Source organism: Anthonomus grandis, chromosome 7 (genome assembly GCF_022605725.1).
Source record: "Anthonomus grandis grandis chromosome 7, icAntGran1.3, whole genome shotgun sequence".
Lineage (NCBI taxonomy): Eukaryota > Metazoa > Arthropoda > Insecta > Coleoptera > Curculionidae > Anthonomus > Anthonomus grandis.
Window position 1 is genome coordinate 20,843,338 of NC_065552.1, and position 23,911 is coordinate 20,867,248.

General features: G+C 35.5%; 2 protein-coding genes across 9 annotated transcripts in view; one reads left to right on the forward strand and one right to left on the reverse strand.

The window, feature by feature from the left end:
• Nucleotides 1-23,911, reverse strand: part of LOC126738415 (unconventional myosin-XVIIIa) — a 563,322-nt gene that overhangs the window by 39,233 nt on the left and 500,178 nt on the right. For 7 of the 8 annotated variants that reach the window (XM_050443741.1, XM_050443745.1, XM_050443744.1 and 4 more), the window contains one exon: nucleotides 17,001-17,090. In XM_050443741.1, coding sequence (XP_050299698.1) covers nucleotides 17,001-17,090 — 90 coding nt within the window. Of the gene's footprint in view, nucleotides 1-3,140; nucleotides 4,126-17,000; nucleotides 17,091-23,911 lie in introns of those variants that run through there. The other variant, XM_050443748.1, reaches the window with a different exon arrangement.
• LOC126738418 (uncharacterized) lies at nucleotides 22,068-23,623 on the forward strand. Its single transcript, XM_050443752.1, has 2 exons — nucleotides 22,068-22,515; nucleotides 22,576-23,623. The coding sequence occupies exons 1-2, from the start codon at nucleotides 22,226-22,228 to the stop codon at nucleotides 23,423-23,425; spliced, it is 1,140 nt and encodes a 379-aa protein (XP_050299709.1). The 5' UTR covers nucleotides 22,068-22,225; the 3' UTR covers nucleotides 23,426-23,623.

Sequence of the window (23,911 nt, forward strand, 5' to 3'; positions counted from 1 at the left end):
TTTTATTCTTACTGTCAAAAGAAGAAAAACAAGAAAAGAAAGATAACATAATTTCAAATAGGTTCAAAAACCATATTTTTGGACCAATGATTTTTAACGTTTGAAGTTGCTTAAAAAAATGGTACGCCACTGCTTTTTCCAAAACAAATTATTTCTAAAATCATCCTTCAGTTAGGAGCAAATTTGATTCTGTGCCTTTTCTGCGTACGATGCAATACTTTTGAGTAAAGAAAGCATGAGTGTTCTGCAAGGAAATTCTCGATTTTCTTAAGAAAATCATGAGGTAAGCCTTTACACCTAATCCAAGAAACGAAACCAAGATAACTTATTAGCATTTCCAAGTTCTCGAGCCTCTGATAACTCTGGGTGAGTCTCCAGAAATCCACCGGGATCCTTACGTAAACTTCTGGTTTATTTCAGTACCTTCAATGAACATATATAATTCATTAATCGATCGTTTTCTGAGAGCGAACTCTGAGTTTCTCAGATTGCCTCTCAGAATGGCATTCGTGCATACGAATGTGCTCCACTTACAATTTCCGAGAAGTTCGGATGTTCTGCAAGGCAATTCTTCATTTAATTTAGATTAGAATAAAAAAAGCTTAAACTCTTTACACCTAATGCAAGACGCAAAACTAAAATGACTTATTAGCAAGTTTTTAGGCCTCTGATAACTTGGTGAGGTTTCAGAAATCCATTAAGATTCTTATGTGAACTTCTGGCCCTGACAGTACTTCGAATCCTCGAAATCCATTCATTAAATATTCGTTTTTCGAAAGCGAATCCTGAGTTTCCTAGATTGCATCTAAGGACCTCATCCCTGGCCACGAACATCAGCTATAGTTAGAATTCCTAAGTGAACTGATGACCCTCTCAGTGGTTTATATATTCTGCAAGGAATTTCTTCATTTCAATTAAAGAAGGATTATATAAGCTAAGACCTTTAAACCTAGCCTATATACGTGAAACAGAAGAGGCTTATTGACATTTTCAAATTCTTTGGCCTGTGATAACTCTTGGTGAGGCTCCAGAAATCCATCAAGATTATTAAGTGAACTTTTGGTTCGGTGAGTAGTTCCAATCAATGGAATCCATTCAATAATTAAGTAGTCATTTATCAAGAGCAAATCCTGAATTTCCTAAATTGCTTCTCATGTCCTCCATGACGACGAATATCAGATCCAGTTAGAATTTCCATGAGAATTTTTAATATTTTGTAAAAACATACTTCATTTAATTTAGAGAAGGATGAGTCGAGCTCAAGCTCTTTAGATCTAGTCCAAGAATTCTTGCCATTTTCTAGTTGTTTGGCCTCTGAGGACTCTAAGTGAGGCTTCAGAAATTCATCAGGACCATTAACTTCAGGTTTATGTCAGTAACTTAGAATCTATTTACGCTTAACAGCTTGCTCAAGAAGATAAAAATCTATAAGACAACTGGTTTTTTCCCTAACTGCCTTTGACCTCTGGAAACGATATCCAGAAATTCGTCATAATTATACTAATAATCATTCGGATATTCAACCGTTTTGCTTTGGTTCAGTCCTCAAATGGATGGTTCAATGAATCAATCGTTTTTGACAGTGAATGATGATTTTCGGTCTCAGGGTCGAATTTAGGATGGATACGAAGAATGAATCTGCAAAAAAATTTTTAGTTGTATGTAAACTGACACAGAACCTGCAGACTATTAAATGTGTGCCATAGTATAAAAACATAATTGTTCCAATTTTATTAATCTGTGTTCACCAATATTCTATACATTCGGCATTCTATGGTCATTTCTTAGGTTGGAAAATTCTACTTATCTTTCATTAAGTATTTTGTCCTTCTCGTTCCTATAACACTTTTTCTCATTCTTATCGCTTTTAAATTACTGCAAATCGAGTTTCAGCAGTTATATCTTTGTTGTACCATTAGCCCATACTCCTCCAGATAACCGATCTGAACCTCTTTTAAGTTAATACTTTTTGCAAATCGTATATTTTTAGGGCGAAGTAGCTTTGTTTTAAATGATGCGACGCGTGGTCTGGAATCGTTAAAACAATAATTTTTTATTCAAAGTCATAGTGAATTTTTACCAATATAAAAGCTTCTTAGAGACATATATCCTTTGAAATTTTGTCGCAAAACCCTCATGGAGGCCTCAAAAAAAAATTAAGTCAGTAGTACCCTATTAAGTTTTTTTTTAGAGTAATGGCTATATTTTGGTGTTTTGTTTATAAGGTAAAGGTAAAAAAAGGTCTTATTACTCCAGAAAATAATTGTCATTTTTCTTCAAAAGGAACAAGCGGAGACGCCTAGTTAAAACTTATAAAACTATATAAAATATATATTATAAAACTATATAAAACTATATAAGTTTTAACTAGGTGCCTCCGCTTGTTCCCTTTAAAGAGAAATGACAATTATTATGATTTTTAGATTGTTTCCATTTCGTTTTAACTGTATTGTCGGGTGTATGTTTTTTTAAAGAAACTTTTTAAAAGTGTATTTGTATTAAACAAAAAATAGGAATTTTCTGGAGAAATAAGACCTTTTTTACCTTCACCTTATATTAAGAAAATGTATAGCTAGAGAAAAATGGGTAAACAGAATGATATGTGTATGTGGTTTTTAAGTAATACAAGCAGTGAGATCCACTCTCTATTTTCATATGGTGCATCATCAATCAACAAAAATGTTATTTTTTTTACTTTCTCGTGTCTATTCATAAATGACCGTTATTTTTAGAATATATCACTCGCTTTGCCTTGCTTGAGTAATGAACCACTTGATAGAACTAACAAGTGGTATTTTTAGAACTTTCTTGCAATGACCTTAGAGCGTTTCTAAAACTTTTCCGACGCCGATATTTTTAGTTTTAATTGATTTCATGATAACACCCACTAACCTCAAAAAATTTCCCTGCTTTGGAGAAGTCAAAGAAAATACTAGATTGGCTGAAGATAAGATAATTAAAATTGTAGTGAGATATGTATTTAAAAAATACTGCCAATAAGTTCTTTCATTATAAAACCCATTAACCTCGCCCATATCCTGTCGCATGCATTAGAGAAGTCAAAGAAAACATTAGACCAGATTAAGATAATAAAATTAAAATCAACAATCAAGTTTTTCCCAACAAAAAGACCTACTAACCTCGTCAATTTCAGTATCAGTGTTTCGTTCCTCGGACATATCTCTGGCAACTGAGCTCCTATTAACACTATTTGCCCTACTAAAGTACTGGAACCCTTTTATCATTATATTCGTGGCACTTCTGGATCTCCCCATGCACCTTCCTGAACTGCTTTTTCTTAACCTCAATGAATGTTGTTCGTCTTCTTTATGCCCCATTCTCTTCCACTCGTCCATAACATGATCAGTTCTTTGTAGGAAACTTGATATTTTATTTGTGAGTTCATTTGAGGCAGTTTCCCTTTCTAAATGTGCAGGAACTGGAGTAAGATTCTGTCTCAGTTTGGTCTTTGTCCCTAGTACAAACGTAAGATTGGCATCGAAAACCACAGAAGAGTCATCTTTTGGTGGAACATCATCCTCTTCAATCGATTCATCAGTTTCATATCTTTGAGGGTATACTCTTCGAGGAGGTAAAGTGGACGCTCTTATGCTATATTTACTTGAGTGACTTGGGCTGGGGCTAGGAGATCTGGCTAAAGAACTTCGGGGGCTTTCATTAACACATAAGGCCAAACCTCTTAATGGTCTTGGCTGGAATGCTACTGGTCTTCTGTCACTTGGCACGTCAAGTCCAGCAGTTCGTGAAGGGGTGTATCTTCTTTGGTTTTGCGGAATCGGGGGTGGAAGCCCAGATAAGTTCGAGTAGGAATACGAGGGCGCAGAGTAGTCACTTGATAAATTACGCAATGCTGGATATGGTTCCAAAAATGTGGATTTTGTAACTCTTGGGATGGTTAGTGGTGTGTAATTCGAAGGGAGTAGGGGCATTTCAATGATTTGTATGAGTAGCTTTTTTTAAATTCTTATCCAAAACTGTAGTCGAACTGTTTTAAGATCTATGCCGCATTCCGTGAAAAAATAATAAAAACAAAAAATAAAAATTAAAAAAAAAACGATTTTCGAAAATATCGCGAGCCGATGGGAGTATTAACGCTACTGATCAGATCGGTTTGGGTTTTTGAATACAATGCCGCGGCGTTCGTTTACGGATCCTAAAACTTGGAAACAGGCCAGAATTTGGATGTGGGATCCAGGCGAAGGCGTGATTGAATAAAAACTAAGTGTTGCAAAATGAGCTCTTGTTGCTTCTCTTGTTTTGCTTATAATTATATTTATAGTTGGCAAACAAACAAACAAAGCAGTAGTACAGCGAGTGACATAATACTTTCCGTCACTATGCTGTTTTACTAGTTCGGGAGTGACTTTAAGAACGGTTATCAAGCAATTGAATTGGCAGACGAGTTGTATAATGGGGACACGGTGTTCTTTACAGATTGTTTACCTCTGGAGTTCTGCTATAGTAGGCCTATTGATTGGGAGCGCGTCCAAAAACCCACCAGAAAAACCGAAACTAGTGGACGAACTAAAATTAGCCTAATCCGAGTAACCGCTCATTACTTAAGTAATTCCAGTGCATTATTTTAATTAGTATCGCTTCTATTTTATGGACGATTTGTCCTTGCTGGCATCAATTTCTTGCATAATGAATATAGGTCTGGATATAAGCCATATTAAATCGGTCGGTTGGTTTTATTTTATATTTAGTATCGAAACAATCGTGTTGTATATGTATATGGGACACAACAGGATATTTTATGAACATTCAAACAAAACTTCATTTCACAAGCTTTCGCCTTGCTTCTCTATACTCTTTGGTTCTCATTACTTCTGCTATTGACATATTTGTAAGGTCCTTGATTTGATCTATCAATCTTACAGGAGATCTGCCTCTTGTTATTTTGCTGTCCACTTTCTCTTGGATCACAATTTTTTTCAGCGCCTCCTTCCGTATAGTGAGATCGAAATATTTAAGTATGCGTCTATGGATTCTTGGGAGGAATCTTTCATGATCCCAAATATTTAGTTCTCTGCGTATAGAGAAATTTGTTGTATGAGCTGTCCGAGGGATTCTCAACATCCTACGGTAACATATCATTTCAAATGCTTCTATTCTCTTGAGGAATGCTGCGTCTAAGATTCTTATCCATAGGTTGGGATAGAGAATATCAGCGCTATGAGAAGTCTTATCTTGCTCATTTTTAAGATATTGTAATTTTTCCAGATTTTAACAACTAACTAGTCTACCCAAAGCTTCTTTTGCCATTCCAATCATTAGCCTGATTTCTGGTTCGAAGCCTCTTTTCTACATCGTGGATGAGTCGAAGTGGCATTGGCACTGTCAAAAGTCTCATTTCTTCGCAGTCTACAGACAAGATTTGGTTCTTTTTAGTCGTAAGCCTGATTCCAGACTAGCAGCTTCTACTCGTTGACGTATTTCAACATTTCTGTTCGTTTTATGCCAGAACTATCAGGTCATTTATATATCGTAGGTTCAACTCTTTTTTTACTCCAATAGAGAGAAGAATGCAGCCTTATCTGCACGCCTTTTCCGATGCTGAAATCTGTTGAGGGTTTTCCCTCTATTTGTACGTGTACTCTATTCTTGTCTTACAGGGCTTTATTACTTATACATATATATCATAAATATGTTTCGGGATCTCACTCAGGATGCTCCATAGTCGTCCCCATTGTATGTGTCAAAGGCTTTGGTGTAGTCAAGGAAACAAAACATAGTTGGTATGTTGTACTCGTATTCTTTTTCTATATTCTTCTTCTTTAATTTGTCATAAGTTCAAAAGTTGATCTCGCGCTCCACGACCCCGCATAAGCCTGCTCATTTGGGACAAATCTGAGGTATAAAATGTAGAACTTTATTGGCATTGCTAATCAAAGCGATGGTTCTGTAATTGTTACATTCACCTTTAGCTCCCTTTTTATGTAGAGGGATGTAAACTAATTCCATCCACCTTTCTGGCCTTTGCTGCCACTGCATTTCAGCGACGATGTTTTTGGATCCAGATTTGTGAAAGTTTGCGTAGAGTAGGTTGCGCAGTAAAACATACTCTAGGTGATCATCAAATATCTGTGAACACTCCAGGAAAGCTTGGGGAACGATCAGGGTCAACATTTAGATCAGCCCAAAAACGGGGTACCTAGGACCTTTTTATGAAAATTTGTGAGTGCATATTTGTGAAATTACTGATAAAAATATTTCTTAGTAAATGGGAATCTTTTAATAAATATTCTGATGTAACTCTTGACTCTTGGTCCTTCCTAAATCGGTCTTCTCAAAGTCTTGCCTTTTTTGGTTGGTCTGGTCCAGTGTAATACGATTTGGAACCTTAAAACATTGGTAGAACCTCAGAGGTTCTTTAGAAGTACAGAATAATTTTAGTCTTTCTCTTAGGATATAACAAAATCTCATATAGGCTCTCGTTCCAGCTCTTACAATGTCAACGTCGTTTTTTATTCCTTCTTTTGATGTAGAGCCCTAATTATCTCTCTAAGGTTTCACATTTTCATCCATTGAATTATTCTTTTAACTTTATTTGTTAATATGATCTCTCCAATTGCCACATTTTACCATGGTCGAATTAATCATCAGAAAAAGCACGCCACTAGCATCCAAACTGCCGTCATAAAGACATACAAAAAGTCATACTCTTTGGGGAGATTTCAGAATTTTGATAAAACCTGGGTTTGGTGGGGCTGAACAAGAAACTCTAGCTGTGCAAGGACTGGACAATCTTAAGGCAGAGTCAAGAAAAGAAAAAGGAAAAAATACCAGAGCAGCAAAGGCCTAGTATCTTTATCGGAGATACATCAATCAAAATAAAAAGGTTGTAAAATAAAAATAGAGACAAGATGCTGCAAGACTCTTGAAAGCTCTCAATAAATACCCAGGTCTGAAAATAGACAAACTACGCAGTGAGGCACATATTAGGCAATACCTGGGGCTTCTTCTTAAGGGTAGTTATATGGTTATGGTTATATAGTTACACATCTATCAAAAGACCTATATGCTAACAAACGGTGCTATTATCTAGGATATATCCATGGGCCATAAAGTAGATCAAGCACAATTCGACTAGACATGTCCACAAGATAGATTGCCTTAACATACGGGAACAATGAGAACCACACCAACCAGGGCTTTGGAAGTTATGCTATGTCTGACGCTTCTGAACATATGTATCAAGGAGGTCGTTCTACTCATAATGACGCACACCCGTTCTACTAGAATAAACATAAAGGTAGAGCTAGACCTTCCAGGAGCTTGCATCTGGCAAGAAGCCACAAACTCGGATGCTTGAGTTAACCTTCACCTCGTCAATCTTTGCGCAATCAACATAAAGGGTCTTGATGCTAATGCGATAGCGGGTGTACTAATATTTATTGGAACGGCAGCGAATGACCTTTGACGAGGTTGTTGTTCTCGTTGATTCGTTGGGCTGGGCAGATATCCTCTACTCCTTTAACAGAGACTCTTACAGGTACTGTTACAGGTACTGTTACAGGTACAGAATCCGTAACCAAAATGTGAAATTGGCGATGTGCTTCGGTGTATACAATAAATTATATTTTATGTACTGACTTGTATGCCAAGAGTGTTTTTCGATTTTTCTTTAAGATTTCCAGTATTGTTTTTATGACAGACTCCTGCTTAGGAGTTCGTCGACCAAATTGTGTATTTGCATTAATATCATTGGGTACTTAGAGGGCTCTATCTTCACCTGCAGAAATAGGGGTTTTTGATGACCTGCTAGGCGTCATCTGGTTTATAGAGATTTATGTAACTCCTATTTTACAATAACGAATGGTTCTCTTGTGCTTGTCTTGTTGCAGTTTTTACTGTGATTATTATATTTATTGAATGATTGTAAAAAGTATGAAACATCGGGTCTATGGCCCTCAGATTAAAAAAAATAGATAATCATTGGCGGAACTATACATTTATATGCAGTGAAGTATATATAAGACACTTCAGTGTTTATCACTTGTCTTGGTTAACTTGTTACACTGGCAAATACGGCTTAATAATTTGTAATACTTGACATAGATCTCGCTGCATCTAACCGTTTTACTCATATAAAGAAGGTATAAATCTCGGAAGATCGGAATTCGCCTCCTAAAACGGGACGAAAATTCTCACAGTTGGCGGAAACCGAACCAGGATGGCATTCGAAACGCCACATAAGATGGTATTAATTGACAGAAGAAGAAGAGGACACTCCTTAAAAACAAGCGGACGCACACGCAAACCCGCACTAAAATCAAGATAAATCAGATAAAAATAATGTTCTAACTGTCCGATTTAGGAGTGCATACAATCTGGAGGTCGTAAAGTTGCGAATTTTTGCAAACGCTCCGTATAAACCGGGCATTATACGGTGTCGGCAAGTAATGGGACACGTGAGAGTAGTTATGGCGTGTAGTTTCTGAGAGATAAGGGCCATTCGAATAATAAAAATGTATCTGAGCAGGCCTCGGTGGGTAAGTTTAAACAATGCAGCGGTGGTAAGACGTACAAAGAAAAACGGTAGGCTTGTAGGCCGTGAAATGTATAGAGGTAGATATTGATCCTCTTTGTTGCCTACCTTATTGTTGATTATTCCTTGTTTGGAATTGTATTTTGCAAACCAGAAAAGAGCTACTGCTTGCTAGCCAACTGCTTTTTTATGCTCACTTAATTAGAGTAGTACCTGAAAAAGAAATTCCTGACGACCATTTCAATGTATTACGTCCTATTTCTTTCACACATTTTCCAAGATCTTTTTCAAATTAACGGTGTTGAATGCCTTGCTCAACTCTAAAAATATGCTAAAACTTTCCCTTGAGCATCTTTTTCAGTGTGTGTAAACAGCCTTTAGTCACTGGAGCACAAGCTAGATCTGGAGAATAATCCAGATGAGCAAACAGGAAAAAGCATTTCGTTTATCAATGTTTGACAAAGTGCTGTTTCATCGTTTTCTTTTTGTTTTATTATACAGTCAATCCACTGATCCAATGAAACTTTATAAAATAAGTTGGTGGTTTCAGTCGCAGTGGGACTTATGAAAATACATTAAATTCTTAGTGAGTAAAGTGAGAGTAAGGCCTATAATTATTCCAGGAATGTTTAGAGTATCTGTCAAATGATCTGTGTCAGCTGAAAGTCAATCGTCATATGTTCTACCACTGTTGCCTCTGTATATCTTCAAGATTTGGTACCAGATATCACATCTCGTATGAGACATGCCAAATTGTTGATGAACTTACTACTTAGTTTAACTACATTACACCCAAAGGTACCCCAAGATTTGGCTTCGTCTTGGTACGATACACCCCAACAGAAAATCATATGCCAAGCCTAGTTATAGAGAGAACGACAAAGTTATTCTAATTCACTGATTTTCCATTTACGCAATATTCAACGAGCGTTTTCCCTTTTGAGGTTTGCAATATCCGAGCCAATTATAAAACTTCGTCCTGGCTTTCAATAATCTCAAAATTTGCCAGGGGAAAGCGTTCAAACTCGCCTAATCCAATAAATATTCTCAAGGATTATATACACCCTTGGCAATTTCCTTTCTGAGGTGCGAAATACTTCAAGAGGTAAACATAGATCAAGCCTTACGTTAAAAAGAGTCCACGAGAGACTATATTTTCCACCGATTTCCCGATCATTTCCTCTGTTCAGGTTCACAATACGCGAACCAGTCATAAAATTTCGTCCTGACGTTGGACAAATTTGTAGGACCTAAAATTAAATTACCAAATCCGTTTCTTAACACTCTATTACTGGCAAAGTCTAAAGTAAATAAGCGAAACGTGTACACTCTATATCGCTCTATAGCTGTAAATTGAATTATGTCCAATATTTTCTCATGAATTAATTTTTGTTGGGAAACAAAAATAGAATGTCATTTACAATAAAATTCGTAGATCATAAATACAACTCTACTCTACTTAGTAGCACTTTGCTAATTTTTTTATTTTTTAATTTTTAGCATCTCCCTTTAATATTTCCCTTATTACTGGCAGGAGGGTGAAGTAAATAAGAGAAATCTTGGCGTGAATAAACGCAAAGTATTCCTCAACCTGGTTCTAGCTTATCAATAGGTAGTCTGGCTTATCACTGGTTTTGCTTCGCCATAGAACACTTGGGATGGTAGTGAAACTTAACTAATTGATCTGATTGTACCATGCTATTATATTCTTAAGGCTTATATACACCCTTGGCAACTTTCTTTCTGGGATGCAAATATACCCCATAGAAAATAATAGGCCAAGCCTTAAGTTAAAGAGAGAACGATAACATTTTACTGATTTACCGATTTTCCATTTATACAATATTTAACTTTTCCCGTCGAGTTTTAATTTTTCCCTTTTGAGGTTCGCAATACACGAGCCGCTCATAAAACTTCATTCTGGGTTCCGATAGTCTCTAAATTTATCAGAAGGAAGCGTTTAAAATCGCTTAAACCAATGAATATTCTCAAGGATACAACCTTGGCAACTTTCTCTCTTGGGTGCGAAATACCCCAACGGAAAATCATAGCCAAAGCGTTAAGTTAAAAAGAGTACGACAACTTTATCCACTGATTTTGTATAGAGGTTCGCATAATTACACTATTAATCTTAAAACTTTCCCAAACTCTCCTGGTACGATCATGCAGACACCAGAATGAAGAAGACTTCAATGAAGGGCTTTCGGCAATACCTGGGGTCTATCTCCTAAGATCCTCCATTGGATCTACTCGCGCATTGTGAGACCTCTTCTCACATACGGGGCTATCGCTTGGTGGCCATGTACGGAGAAAGCGAAAATTCAAGCTCAACTGGACAGAATCCAACGTCTTGCATGTCTCAGCATAACGGGTTCCATGCGGACGGCGCCAACTAGAGCGCTTGAGACTCTGCTGAGCCTTCCGCCTCTGGACCTCGTTGTGCAATTCGAGGCAATGAGGACTGCATACAGGCTATACGTCCTCGGCGAACTACGTGCTGGCGAGACCGGTTGGATACAGGAATGTCCTCTCCTTCTGATGGGCAGTGACTGCATGGCTCCAGTGACTGTGGACTGCGAGGGATTCGTGACGCACATTGCAGGCAGAGAGGAATGACAGCATTCCAACAGACCTGCATTGCTAAATAGGGGGACTATCTGATACACAGATGGCTCCAGAATGAATAACAGAGCTGGATCAGGGCTTTGTGGTGGGATCCCACATACCAGTAGGGCATACTCGCTGGGGGAACACGCCACTATCTTCCAGAGCGAAGTATTCGCTGTTTTAAAATGCGGACCGAAAATCCTAAGCTGCGGACACTGCAATACAGTCGTATCAATATGCTCGGACAGCAGAGCTGCCATTAAGGATATCACGGCCGCAAAGGTAAGCTCCAAGCTTGTACTAGAGTGCATAAAAGTCCTGAAAAAACTGGTACAGGTTGGCTGCAGGGTCCAGCTCATCTGGATACCTGGCCACGCAGACCACGCAGGTAATGAGGAAGCGGACTCTCTTGCCAGACTGGGATCCGCGAATGTGCCGATGGGGCCGGAACCCATAGTTGGTATCGCCAAATGCGTTGCGGTCGCGTCAATGAAGGGTCTGCTGGACAAGTGGACCCACCGAAGATGGACTGAGTCCCCTGGTATGAGACAGGCCAAAGCGCACATAGGTGGGCCCTCTGCCTGTCTCACCAAAAATCTACTACGCCTAAAAAGACGCGAAATTCGGCTAGTGACAGGTCTTTTAACCGGTCACTGGCACTTAAGAAGCCATCTCCATACTATCGGTATTGCGGACAACCCGGAATGCCGATGGTGCTGTGAGGAGGATGAAACCGTTGACCATGTAGTCGGGGAGTGCCCAGCATTTACGCGCGCCAGGTTCAAATACTTGGGTAACACTTTCAGTGTACCGAGTGACTTTAAGTCCTTCAGACCAGAGAGCCTTATCGCTGTCTCTAAGGCCGTTGGGCTCTGGTAACCCCCTGGGCATGACGGGTCCATCAGGAGACCTATATGCACAACTGCCATGGCAGCCCACTGTTTCGACAATTAAATCTTAAAACTTCTTCTTGACTTTACACCGTAGCGTTAGGGCAAACTGGTCGACTGAGAAAAAATTTCATTAACTCTCTCATACAAGATGTCAACCGTTTAGATGTTAATCTGAATAGGACCAATCTAGTTTAGAGATAAGTTGACACACATAAGAAAAGTTTGCATGCGAAAGTTCAGCCTAGAAGTAAACTAGCAAGTTGTTACTGCAATTCAAGGCATCATAAAGCTAGGCTAGATTTGAAAACGCCATAAAATTTTTTAGGGCTGAAATTTAATCATAGATATTATGTTTTCAATTACTGCAATTGAAGATAGAAAATCAAAAAGGCAAATTAATTAATAGAGAGGGAAGTAAGAGAAATTGTTCTCAATTAAAGTTACTGTTCTCTTTTTAACTTGTGAGAATTAGACTTTATATTGTAAGTTTGATACATATTATAATTTACACACTCAAGTACTCCCTAACTTAAGATTTGCCGAACAGGTATATGTATGGTATTCCGTTTTAGGGTTGTACGTCTCATACACATCTTGTATTTATTAGTACATAGTTTTTTCATAATTACCCGATAGTTTTTTTTAATTAAATCCCTATTCAATCTCAAATTAAAAAAACGTAAATTAAAATGAAAATTACTACCACCGTTACGTAATCTTGTTGACTTAAGCGCAGCAGGTCTTTAATCTTTCGCAATTGAATACATTATGCACTTTTTGTCCCATCTACACGGGAACTCGCTTTTTATTGATATCTGCCTACTAGCTAGGCGGTAAATAGTCTGTATTTATGTGGTGACTTAATTTCCTTATTCAGTGTTTTCCGAACTAATTATGGTCGTTTGAGTTATGAAAAGCTTGCGTACTATTCCGCGATAATTTCCTAGGAAAAAATAAGAACGGTCATTGTAAAATTAAAATGGATTGACCAAGTGCATCAGTATACGAAAAAAAATCCGTGCGTTTCAAAATAAAACAAATTGAAGACATAAAACAGACTTCTGATTTCTCCCTTCGTCCGCATCGAAAGTTACCAGACAAGACTGCTTATTGCCTCACTTAAAGTTCTTGATTCCTTATAAAGAATAAAGTAGTAACCAAACTCCGGTACGTTTTATGTGAGAAAATTAATACCCCTTGTTCGCAAATTTAACAGTTTTACAGGTGCAATAAATAACAGGAGACAATTAACGCATGTTGTAAATTAATTTTATGGGGCAAATCAAAGGGGGATATGCATAAAAATTAAAGCACTAAATGCTGGCTTAAAAACTAATTAAATCCTTAAAAAAATATATAAATCTTCCTTATGGTCATGTTTAAGTATCAATTAAATTTTCTTATAGTTTTTCGATAGTTCGTTTCAACCATCTGTCACTTATCAACTATTATTTGATATATTTTACTGGGCAACCCTCTGTCATTTGTCTCATCTGTTAATTGTCGAATCTTAAGCTTTTGTACAACTATCATATATCTCAAGAGTCTGCCATTTATCACGGCTGTCAATTGTCAACGTCAAGCCATCTGTTAAACCTTAAATGTTTGAGTCATTAGATGCAAACACTTTGATATATTATTGTATATCTGTCATAGTATTTCACAACCCTTTGGCATTTGTTGTCGCGTTTTTCATTTGTCAACTCTTAAATTTGTACATCTCGACCGTTTGTCATTTGTCTCGTCTATCGATTGTCAAATCTTAAGTTTTTGTATAATTATCACAGTAAATCTCAGCCTTCTATCATTTAGAGAAAAAATAAAAACCCAAAAATCATTTAGAGACCCAGACTTAGGGCTTTTATTTTTTCTCCACTTACGTAGGTCTCTTTGAGATAATGGACGAATTCTTTCAACTTCTTTCATTTGTCAGATCTGTCAATTGTCACCGTTAATCCATCTGTCAAACTTTGAATATTTCTCTCCTTAGAAGCAATTCATCATCATAGACTTCATATTCATTTTCCATGTCTGGTATCATCTTGGCCTCGTTACAGTTATCAAATAAGTCAATTTCTTCTTTCATCTAATTCTTCATGCATCCTAATCATAATCCAGTATATTTTCATGTGTCAGTTCAGTCGTTAATTGCCATTTATAAAAAAAAAAACTTAACCAAACCTGCAAAATAAACAAATTGCCAAGTTTTTTTTTCAGTTAGTGAAATTTTTTCTATAATTCCTGGTAATTCAACTTCTTGGTGATATTTTTTTCTTAAAAGGGGGATAATTAGGATGGAATAATATCTCAATTTATTATAATCAGAAGTGGGATGAGCCAGACCGAAGAGAATATGATGAATAGAAAAAGGTTAAGAAGGAAGAAATCCAGCTTTCTAAAACATTGAGATTTAAATGCTACTATCTTTACTGAAGAATTGTGAGCAGACGAATCAAGACTTTCAGTAGAAGAAAGGATCACAATCTAGGCCATTAAATAAAAAAGTAGCAACTCTCTGATCCTACCAGAAATTTATCTAGAAAAACTAGAACTATATCTTGCCTTAGCCCCAGGTCAAGCCAGGAAAGAACTGCAGAAAGAACCAGCAGGCTGCAGATCCATTGCACTGTACTCTTGGCTTACGGCAATCTGAGAAAGCATGATTCAATATAGGTTATTATGAATCGTCATGGCATTGCCAAGTAAGTTCTTACCTGGAGTCAATGAGATCTCTATATATGTCTTTACGATTTTTTGTTGGAAGTTACAAAAAGGGAGGATAGTCGCGTCCGCGGTAACTGTACACCTGTAGCGCTATTATCTTCTGTGCCAAACAGCTTTGAGAAACTGTCTGCAGTAACCCCTATCATTTGTTATTTCAACATTGTAAAAAGTAACCAATTTGGATTTCTGCCTAACAAATAAATGGCTCTTCTTCTAACAAATAAATGGATCTTTTAAACCGTGACAAAAATTCTGCAAGGACAAGAGCAAAAATCATGGGCATGGCCAAATAAGTTCTCAGCTAGATTTGATGCAATTCCAATTTTTTCCACAGAAATCCGTTTCCAAATTGATTTTCTTACGATTGAGTCAAAAATAAAAATTGTTTCTTTTTCGAAATCTGGAGAGACAGTTCCTTGAAACTCTGAATTTAAAATTGTTGACAAGCTTAGTTGGAGAAGAGAAAAGTGTGGCAAAACTTTAATTTGACTTCTCAAAGACTTTTGATACCACTGACCCTGAGCTGCACTAAGCTGGAAAAGTTCGGAGGAATAGCTCTTGTATTGTTCGATTCATACTTATATTATAATTAATATAAGAAGAAGTTAAGAGAGAGCCAGCTTTCTGAAGCATTAAAGTTTAATGCTACTACCTCTTCTAAAGAATTCTGGACAGATCAATCAAAAGACTCCCAGTAGAAGCAAGGATCAGAATTTAAGCCAATAAATAAGGAAGTAGCAACTGACATATCAGGTTTTGTAATCCTCCCAGAAATTCACCTCAAAGAACAGAAACTAGATTTGGTCCTAGCCCTGGTCAAGCCAGAAAAGAACTTGGAAAGCCCAACAGTCTATTGCACTCTTGGCTTATGGAAATTCTGGGAAGCATGGTCAAGAATAATATGGATTGATCGTTGGAAAGAATCAACTACCTTTATATATGGCTATCAGGATTCTGGACCGACAGAGGCCCAAAATAAGTAATTTCAAATTTTTCTACTGAAATCCATTACCCAATTTATTTCTTTACGATTTTTCGTTGGGGATTATTGGAAAAGTGGTTCAGATTTATAATAAGGGTGTTCGTGGTAACTGTAGATCTGCATCACAGTTCTCTCAGCTGGAGTCGATGCAACCACTATTTTTCCACCGAAACCCATTGCCAATTTATTTCCTTTCCATTAAGTTAGTCAGGATTATTGGAAAGATTCTGGAAAGATTGGAAGAAGCTCTGGTAATCTGGAGAGATAGTTCTTTGAAACTCTGGTAAAAATTATTAAGAGACTTAATGGATAAGAAAGTGTGGTAAAACTTCAAGTTGACCTCTCAAAAGTTATTCATACCACTGAGCCTGGGTATACAATGAGATACAATGGTACAGAATGAGAGAAATAGTTCTATCTAAAGAATACCCTTGACGTTTTTGATGTGAATGGTCTACCCTGGGAGCTATTGATCAGTTGTGCTCAATTGTCGGTTAAATATTTAATAAGCAACTCATTTTGAATAAATGTATATAGATACATTGGGAATAGCCCAACCTAGACTCGGTTAACTTTCTCGACTTAAGGACATGCTCAAGCCTCTTGCAACTTCTATTTTATAGAAATGACTAGTACTGACTACTAAAAATCATCTTCTAAAGTGCTTGTAGATACTAAAAACATCTTTACTATAATATTTATTAATCAAAACATCTAAAACATGGAAAAAAAATTAAAATGAGAATCGTTAACTCATTCATTTAAGGTACATGGTAATTAAAAAAAATTACCAGGATGCTGCCATTATACGATCTGTTATGCCCGCTTTTACGCGTCTAGCGAATTCGTTACACTTCTCACTTTCTGTATTTCAATCTCTTCAGTGAAAATGACGTGAGTGCAAAGCCGAGTTTCGTTGCGGTTTGCTACGGATTGCTTTTTTGTAAATTAATTTTCCATCAGAGCATCCTTGTCCTTGAGGGAGATTAGCCACTGTTACCAAGGAACGCCGAACATCTTTATATAAAATATTATTAAGACTTGTTATTTATTTCAGTGCTAGTAGAGGGGCTTTGAATAAGTATCAGGGAATAATGAAATTTATTTTCAATTATTGGTTTTATTGTCAATAGGTAAAACTTAATAAGAGTTTCTTAAAAACCTCCACGTGTCTCTTAAGAAAGCGTTAACTCTTTTATTTGACCAATGAAAAATAACTCTTTAAATTTTTCGATCTTTTGTGTCTTATCTCTATTTATGACAAATTACTGTTTCAACTTACCTTCGCTTCTAGAAGATCATTATCATTCTTAAAGGCAATTCTCTCTAACTCTATTTTCTGAAGCTTCTGCTTCAGAGCTTCTAGTTCATCCTGAAACAAACAAAAAAAATTCATATCAGATAAATCGATTATGTGTTATTAGGAAAACTTGCACCGAGTATGAGCTTCTAGATCAAGCCAATCCGAGCCGAGCCAAGCCAAGCAAAGCGTCTCGAATCTGCATGCCAGAATAAATATATGTATATCTCATTATTAAGGAAATAATAATTATTACGTCGAAATAACAACTATTACACTTTTCCATGTACCAAACAATAATTTTACTACTGAGTGATTTTATGAATGCATATTCAAAAAAATCAAAACTTATGCGCAAGGTAATTTAACTCTTGTCTCTCTCTCTCTCTCTCTCTCTCGTCCTCATAAAACCTTCGAGCGTTAGCAATTACACCATTATTCTCCACTTGTTTGCAACTCGATTATCCCTCGGTACTATCATTGATTTAAAAAGTACCTTCGGCAAGACGCGTTCGTATTTTTTAAAATGACCGCTAGATACTCGGTCTCTACTAACTACGGTGGTCTGCGAATTTGTATTCTCTATTTGAGCTATCTACAGTCTGGGAAATAACAATCTGATAGATCGAAGAAAATGATCGAAAGTAATTTCCGTGAGACGGAACGCTAATCAGGTACAGAGATCTACTCTTCGTAACCGCAAACTTGATTGATTAGCATAGATTTTAATGATGATCAAAATTAGAAGGTATAATAAGGAAATTAATGATAGCTATTTATTTTGCACTCGTGGTTGCTCATATGCGGAAAAAGAGATGGGAATAGTCCAATATGTTTTTGACTTTTAATAGAGTCACCTTAAAGGCCAGATATTATACTACATAAAATGGCGGATATTCCTAAAATTTGTTCTTGGATTAGTTTAAACTTCTGAATTTCATACTTTTTGTCCCATAAAAATCGTTCAATTAGGTTTTGAGATTTTGGAGTTTGAATGGCGTGATCTTCTCGTCCTGGCGTTATATTTACCCATCAAAACAGCATTTTCTATAAACAACAACATGAGAAGCGTCTTTTTACGATAATTGTTCAAGGTTTTAGTCGTTATTTTTATCTTGATGTGTCAGCGTTTCGTGATTTTCTTATTTAATTTTGTTCCTGTTTTTTTAATATCATTTATTTTTTCTGCTCTCTTTTTTTTTACTATTTTTTTAAAGTGATGTACAAGGTTATATTTCCCCCTCCCACTTATAGTCTATTTAAAATGAATTCGAACAGCAAAAAAACCAAATCACAATGAATAAGCGGCATCTTAATTGGTTATATTTATTAAAATTTTATTGGCCATATGCACCGTGGTATTTAAGCTCCGCTTCGATTTTACATGTAAAATCAGTGGCTTAAGCCTAAAGCGGAGCTTAAAGACAACGGTGCATATGGCCATAAATCACTCTATTTTAGGATAGTTATTGCCTGTAATGTTACGCATGTTTTATTATTTAGCTAATATTTTATATAATTTTTTTAGTAGTTTTCTTATAACATATTGAACTTAAATTTGAATAGGTACCCTGTATAGATAAAAACTAGTTATATTCAGTAAAAGTAAGCGATGTATGGATATTGTAATTCAAATGATTTATACGAGGATTTATAAACTTATTATATTTATTATTATTATTCCATATACTTAGTAATTAAAATGTTCATAAAAAAACTCAAAAAAACACTATTTGAATCTTCGGAACTGGAGTCCAAACTTGGATTTATAATAATGGGGTTACCATGAGGTAAAATACCATACTCATTCTCTTTTTCTATAACACTCCGAACACAATTCCTCCATATGTCTGATTTATTAATTTCTTCTACAACTGCCCTTATAGTTTCTAATACGAAAGTATCGTTAAATGGAGATTGATTATATTTTCTAATTCGGTCTTTTAAAGAAGTCCAAATCAACGTAGACGTAATACGGTGTGGCCATTTGCCTCGCAGAGTTTATCGATAACGTATTCTTTCTTAGAATGTTCATTTTTTATGGATTCTAATAAAATTTTCTTTGTGGCTTTTTGTGGAATGCTCATATTTTTGCTTTCCATAAATTTAAGAATTTCATCCTGTTTTGTGGAATTATTTGGGATTTTTTTATGTAAACGCGAATGGTACGACGCGTTGTCCATCACAATCACCGAGTTTTCAGGTAAATTGGGAATCAATTGCTCAGCAAACCATTTTTCAAATAGATTGGCTGCCATGTCCTCATGGTAATCAGCCGACGAATCCTTTATATTTTTGGCCGACAACAACAACGCATTGGGGATGAAGCCGTTACCACCACCTGCGTGTAGAATTATAACACGTTTACTGCGAGAACTTGGTCCACTTAGTGAGCACTTTTTAGTGTCGTCCACCCTTAACGACATCATCAACCTTAACGACATCATGAGTATCATACCAAGTTTCATCTAGGTAAACTATGTTCCTGTTTAATTGACGGTATTCCTTTATTTTTTTTAAATATTCCTGTCGCCATGTTACAATTCGAGGAGATTCCATAATAACCATCCTTTTATCTAACTTTTTATATTTAAATCCACATTCTACTAACACACAACGTAATGTAGCAAGACTTTTCTATTTGTAGTCGGGATAATCCGTTAGTAGCTTTCTTTGAATGTCTTTTAATGATGGAACTTTGTTTTCACTATAAAATTCATAAATAGAGCGACGAATAACATTTTTGTCGCTATCATTAATTTTTCTAAGTTTTTTATCACATTTTTTTCGTTTTCCAGAATGATCAATGACATTGTCCGGAGCCTGGTGATTCCGTGGCCAGACAGCCTAAAGTATACCAGGACGGTTCGCATATATTTTGTTTATTTTTTTAGTACCTTGTTGTGGATTCTTGACCGTTCCCCAATTTTAGCGCCGTTCGAATTCATTTTAAATAGACTATACAAAATTCTACCTTTTAACCCCAAAACAGATATTTTTATTGTTAGAATGGGCGCCATTTTAACAGTTATTCAGCTAAAAGTCTTTGACGACTTAAGTTCCCAGAGAGGAGGAAATAAAACAATCACCCTAAAAATTTATATTTTTGAAAAAAAGCTAGAATCGAAAGGTAAACAAAAACTATTAAAACTAAGAGTAAAATTAACTAAGAAAATTAAGAAATAAAAACAAATTACTTCAAAATTACAATTAAATCGTAAATAATGATCGCAAAGAGACTAAGATAAAAGTTTAGCCTACTTGAAGAGTTTTCATGTACCACTTTGTAAAATTATTAAAGTTGTCGTCGAGACGTTAAAATAAAATGCAAAAAAAATTAAAAAGAAAAAAAAAACAAAAATTTAATAAGAAAACCGAAAAACATTAACAAATTACCAGTAAAAATGTAAATAAAGTGACAAATACCTTAAAGTGATACTTTTTATGTTTTTGATTACAGAAATATGTTTTTAATAAAAAACTTAAATAAAAAAAATTAGAAACAAATAATAAATTATTACTAAAATGTGCGAATTATATTCCTAAAAATGCATCTTTATTGTGGTAGTGAAGGTGGCTTTTCGTGAAATCCGTTCATTTAATTTAGTGGAAATATTATTAATAAAATTGTTTTTTAAAAACATCAAATCCTATATCATAAATGTGACGAGATGTCCAAAAATATTAACTTATACCTTAAATTAAATGATTTGTATTACTTTTTATTAGACTTTAATGTGTACAGTCAGAAATAGCAAATTTGCCGGCCGATATCATAAATTTAAATTGTGCAATTATGAAATACTTAAAATAGCCGATATTTCTAAAATTTCTGGTTAAATTGCTTTAAGGCTTTAACAACATTTGTAAAAAATATTCTTCTGAATATCATGCTTTTTGTCCCATAAGAATCACTGAATTAATTTTTTAGTTTTGAAAGTTTGAATGAAGACATCTCCTAGAAAACCAAATAATCGCAATTACTACTCTTACTACTACTACTCTTATAGCAATACCTCCTATCTTAGTCTAGCTAAAGTTTTTTCTCTAATCCTGTCCGCTAATTGGTTGGTTTTTAAAGCTTAAAAAAGTATAGGAAAGGAAAACATTTAACAGAATTGGCTGAAATTTGGCGAAGGGATTATCTATAATATAAAAGGACGCCCTGACTGACTCACACATCACTGTACAGCCCAAACGGCTAATCGTAGAAACATGAAATTTTGCACAAAGCATCTTTGCAAAAAGTCATGTGCCACTAAGACGAGGTTTTTTTGAAATTCTACCCCTAAGGGGGTTAAATCGGGTGTTAGGGGCCTTATGGCAAAATCGTTAAATTTTATCCGATTGTCTTTCTCGAAATTTCGTACACAGAGTCTCTATGGAAAATAAATTGACACATATTTTGTTTTTTTTTTTAATTCGGTCACAAAGAGGGTGAAATGTGAAGGTGAAAAGAGTCAAAAATTTAAGGATTGCATTTTAAATAACGGTTAAAAATTAACCAATTGTCATGAAATTTGGAACACAGAATCTTCATAGAAATTAACTTAATACGTATTTTTTATTTCTTAAAAATTCAGTTGCTAAGGGGGGGAGAAACGGACTGTCAAAAATTTAAGGGTTGAATTTTAAGTACGGGGTAAAATGTTTATGTAATTCGGTAAACTGCTTACTAGGAAACTATTTTTCCAAAACTTTGCAGTTCCAGTTCAGTTTATAAAAACTGGGGTACCACAGGGTCAAGTATTGGCCTAAAATAGGAATTTAAGTTACGCGGGCAAAGCCGCGGGTATAATGCTAGTTAGAAAATAAAACGATCCGCACAACAAAATAGCAGGTGTGGGAAATAAAATAAAAAATTTCGTCATTAAATTCCAGCCAAATCTCATAAAGGTTTCTTATACTTTTTAGGGTGTCAGTACAAAATAATATAAATTATAGAATTTTATATACTTTATATTATTTTGGCTGTTTATTAAAATTTTTATTTTAGAAATGGGTGCCAGAGCACGCAAAATAATGTAATTGTTAAAAGACAAGTCGACACTTAACTCCGATGTATACGATCAACAACAAGGACCTTCCGCATCCTGCTCTACATCATCGCCATGATGTAGAAACATCATTAATTAACTCTCCATTAATTAACATTCCATTAATTAATTCTCCTACCAAACAGGCAAGAGTATGATTTATTAAATATTATGAATCTTGACTTTATAAACCAGGATGCACTAGAATTTGTAGTAGAAGAGAATGGACTACTTTCGTATGTAGAACCCAGATGCAATGCTAAGAATGACTTTCATACACCAATTTCAGAACACAACGATGCATCTAGCTTAGGACCAGATGCAGATATCGAAAGTAAAGCCAATGATCAGAATAAAAATCTATCACAAAAGACTGAAGATGCTCAAATTCAGTTTAATGCTGTAACATCTGAACCAGACTATATACCAGAAAACGAAGATATTGTTCCTTATAGTGACACCTTAATTCCCAATGCAGACTATATACCCGAAAGCGAAAATAATGATCCTGACAGTGACACCTTTATTCCCGATCCAGACTATATACCTGATAACACAGACAACAGTGATAGCGATAACGATATGCCTTATGAAGAATTAGTAGAGGGTGAAACCGATTTACAAAATAACGACGCTTCAGGTACCGAACAATATGGAAATATGAATGAAGGACGAAAAAGGACACATAGATCAGTCCAATCTGATTGGAAGAAAAATAAAAATAAAAAACTTAGAATGGAAGATAAACAATACTTGGGATATACAAAGGCAAAAGGAGAAGTAATGAAGCACAACCAAATAAGAGAAGCTCGATCATTTAGTCCGGCTTGTAACTCTGATAGTTGTAAAAGATCCAAAAAACGGATGTGTGAAAAGTTCACAGAAGAAGATAGAAAATGTATATTTACAAATTTTTGGTCAAAACTCAGTTGGGATCAAAGAAAAATGTACGTTATTTCTCATGTTAACAGAACTGTTACACAACGGAAAACGACATTAAATAAGTCTCGACGTGGTGAACCAAATAATTATTCTTTGACTTTAAAAGATTGTAAGTATGCAGTATGTCGTACGTTGTTTTTAAACACCCTTGGATTAGGTTCATTTACGGTACAAAGTTGGACGAAGAAAGGTGACCATGCTATGAGCATAAATCAAGAAAGTGCTAATTTGAATCGTGCAAGAAATTCCCCCCACGCCGAAGACATTAACTATTTAAAAGATTTTTTGAAACAATTGCCAAAATTACCTTCTCACTATAACAGAGCGAATTCTTCAAAACTTTATTTAGAACCAATTTTTAAGTCATTAAAACAACTTTATGACCTGTACTCAGAACATTGCAAGACTGCAGGCGAACACGTTCTTTGAAGTAAAACATTTTATAACGAATTTAATCACAGCAATTTTGCACTCTACCAACCGAAAAAAGATCAATGTGATATTTGTGTTACTAATAGAGTTGACAATCTAAGTGACAATAAATACACAGATCATATAAAAAGAAAAGACAGGGTACGTACTGAGAAAGCAAGTGATAAAAGTTTGGCAGAAAAAGGACAATGTATGTATTGTCCAGTTGTTCAAGCCAGCAGCGTCTTCTTTAAAACCAAATTAACATACCAACTTCACAATTTATGACGTGGTTAGTCATCAAAGTACTTGCTACTGGTTTACTGAATGTGATTTAGTTGCTTGGTTTACGTCATGTATATTGGACTAGTTGGAAAGGCATTGTACTGCTAGAAATTTGCCAATAATAATTTATTCAGACGGGTGTGGATACTAAAACAGAAACAACGTTTTATCAAACGCATTGCTTACTTATGCAATGAAAAATAAAATACTGGTGTCTCA

Coding starts and splice junctions, on each gene's coding strand:
- LOC126738418 (XM_050443752.1), top strand. CDS start 22,226: ATGAATCTTGACTTTATAAACCAGGATGCACTAGAATTTGTAGTAGAA. Junction 22,516..22,575: donor ATTGTTCCTTATAGTGACAC/CTTAATTCCCAA, acceptor TGACAGTGACAC/CTTTATTCCCGATCCAGACT.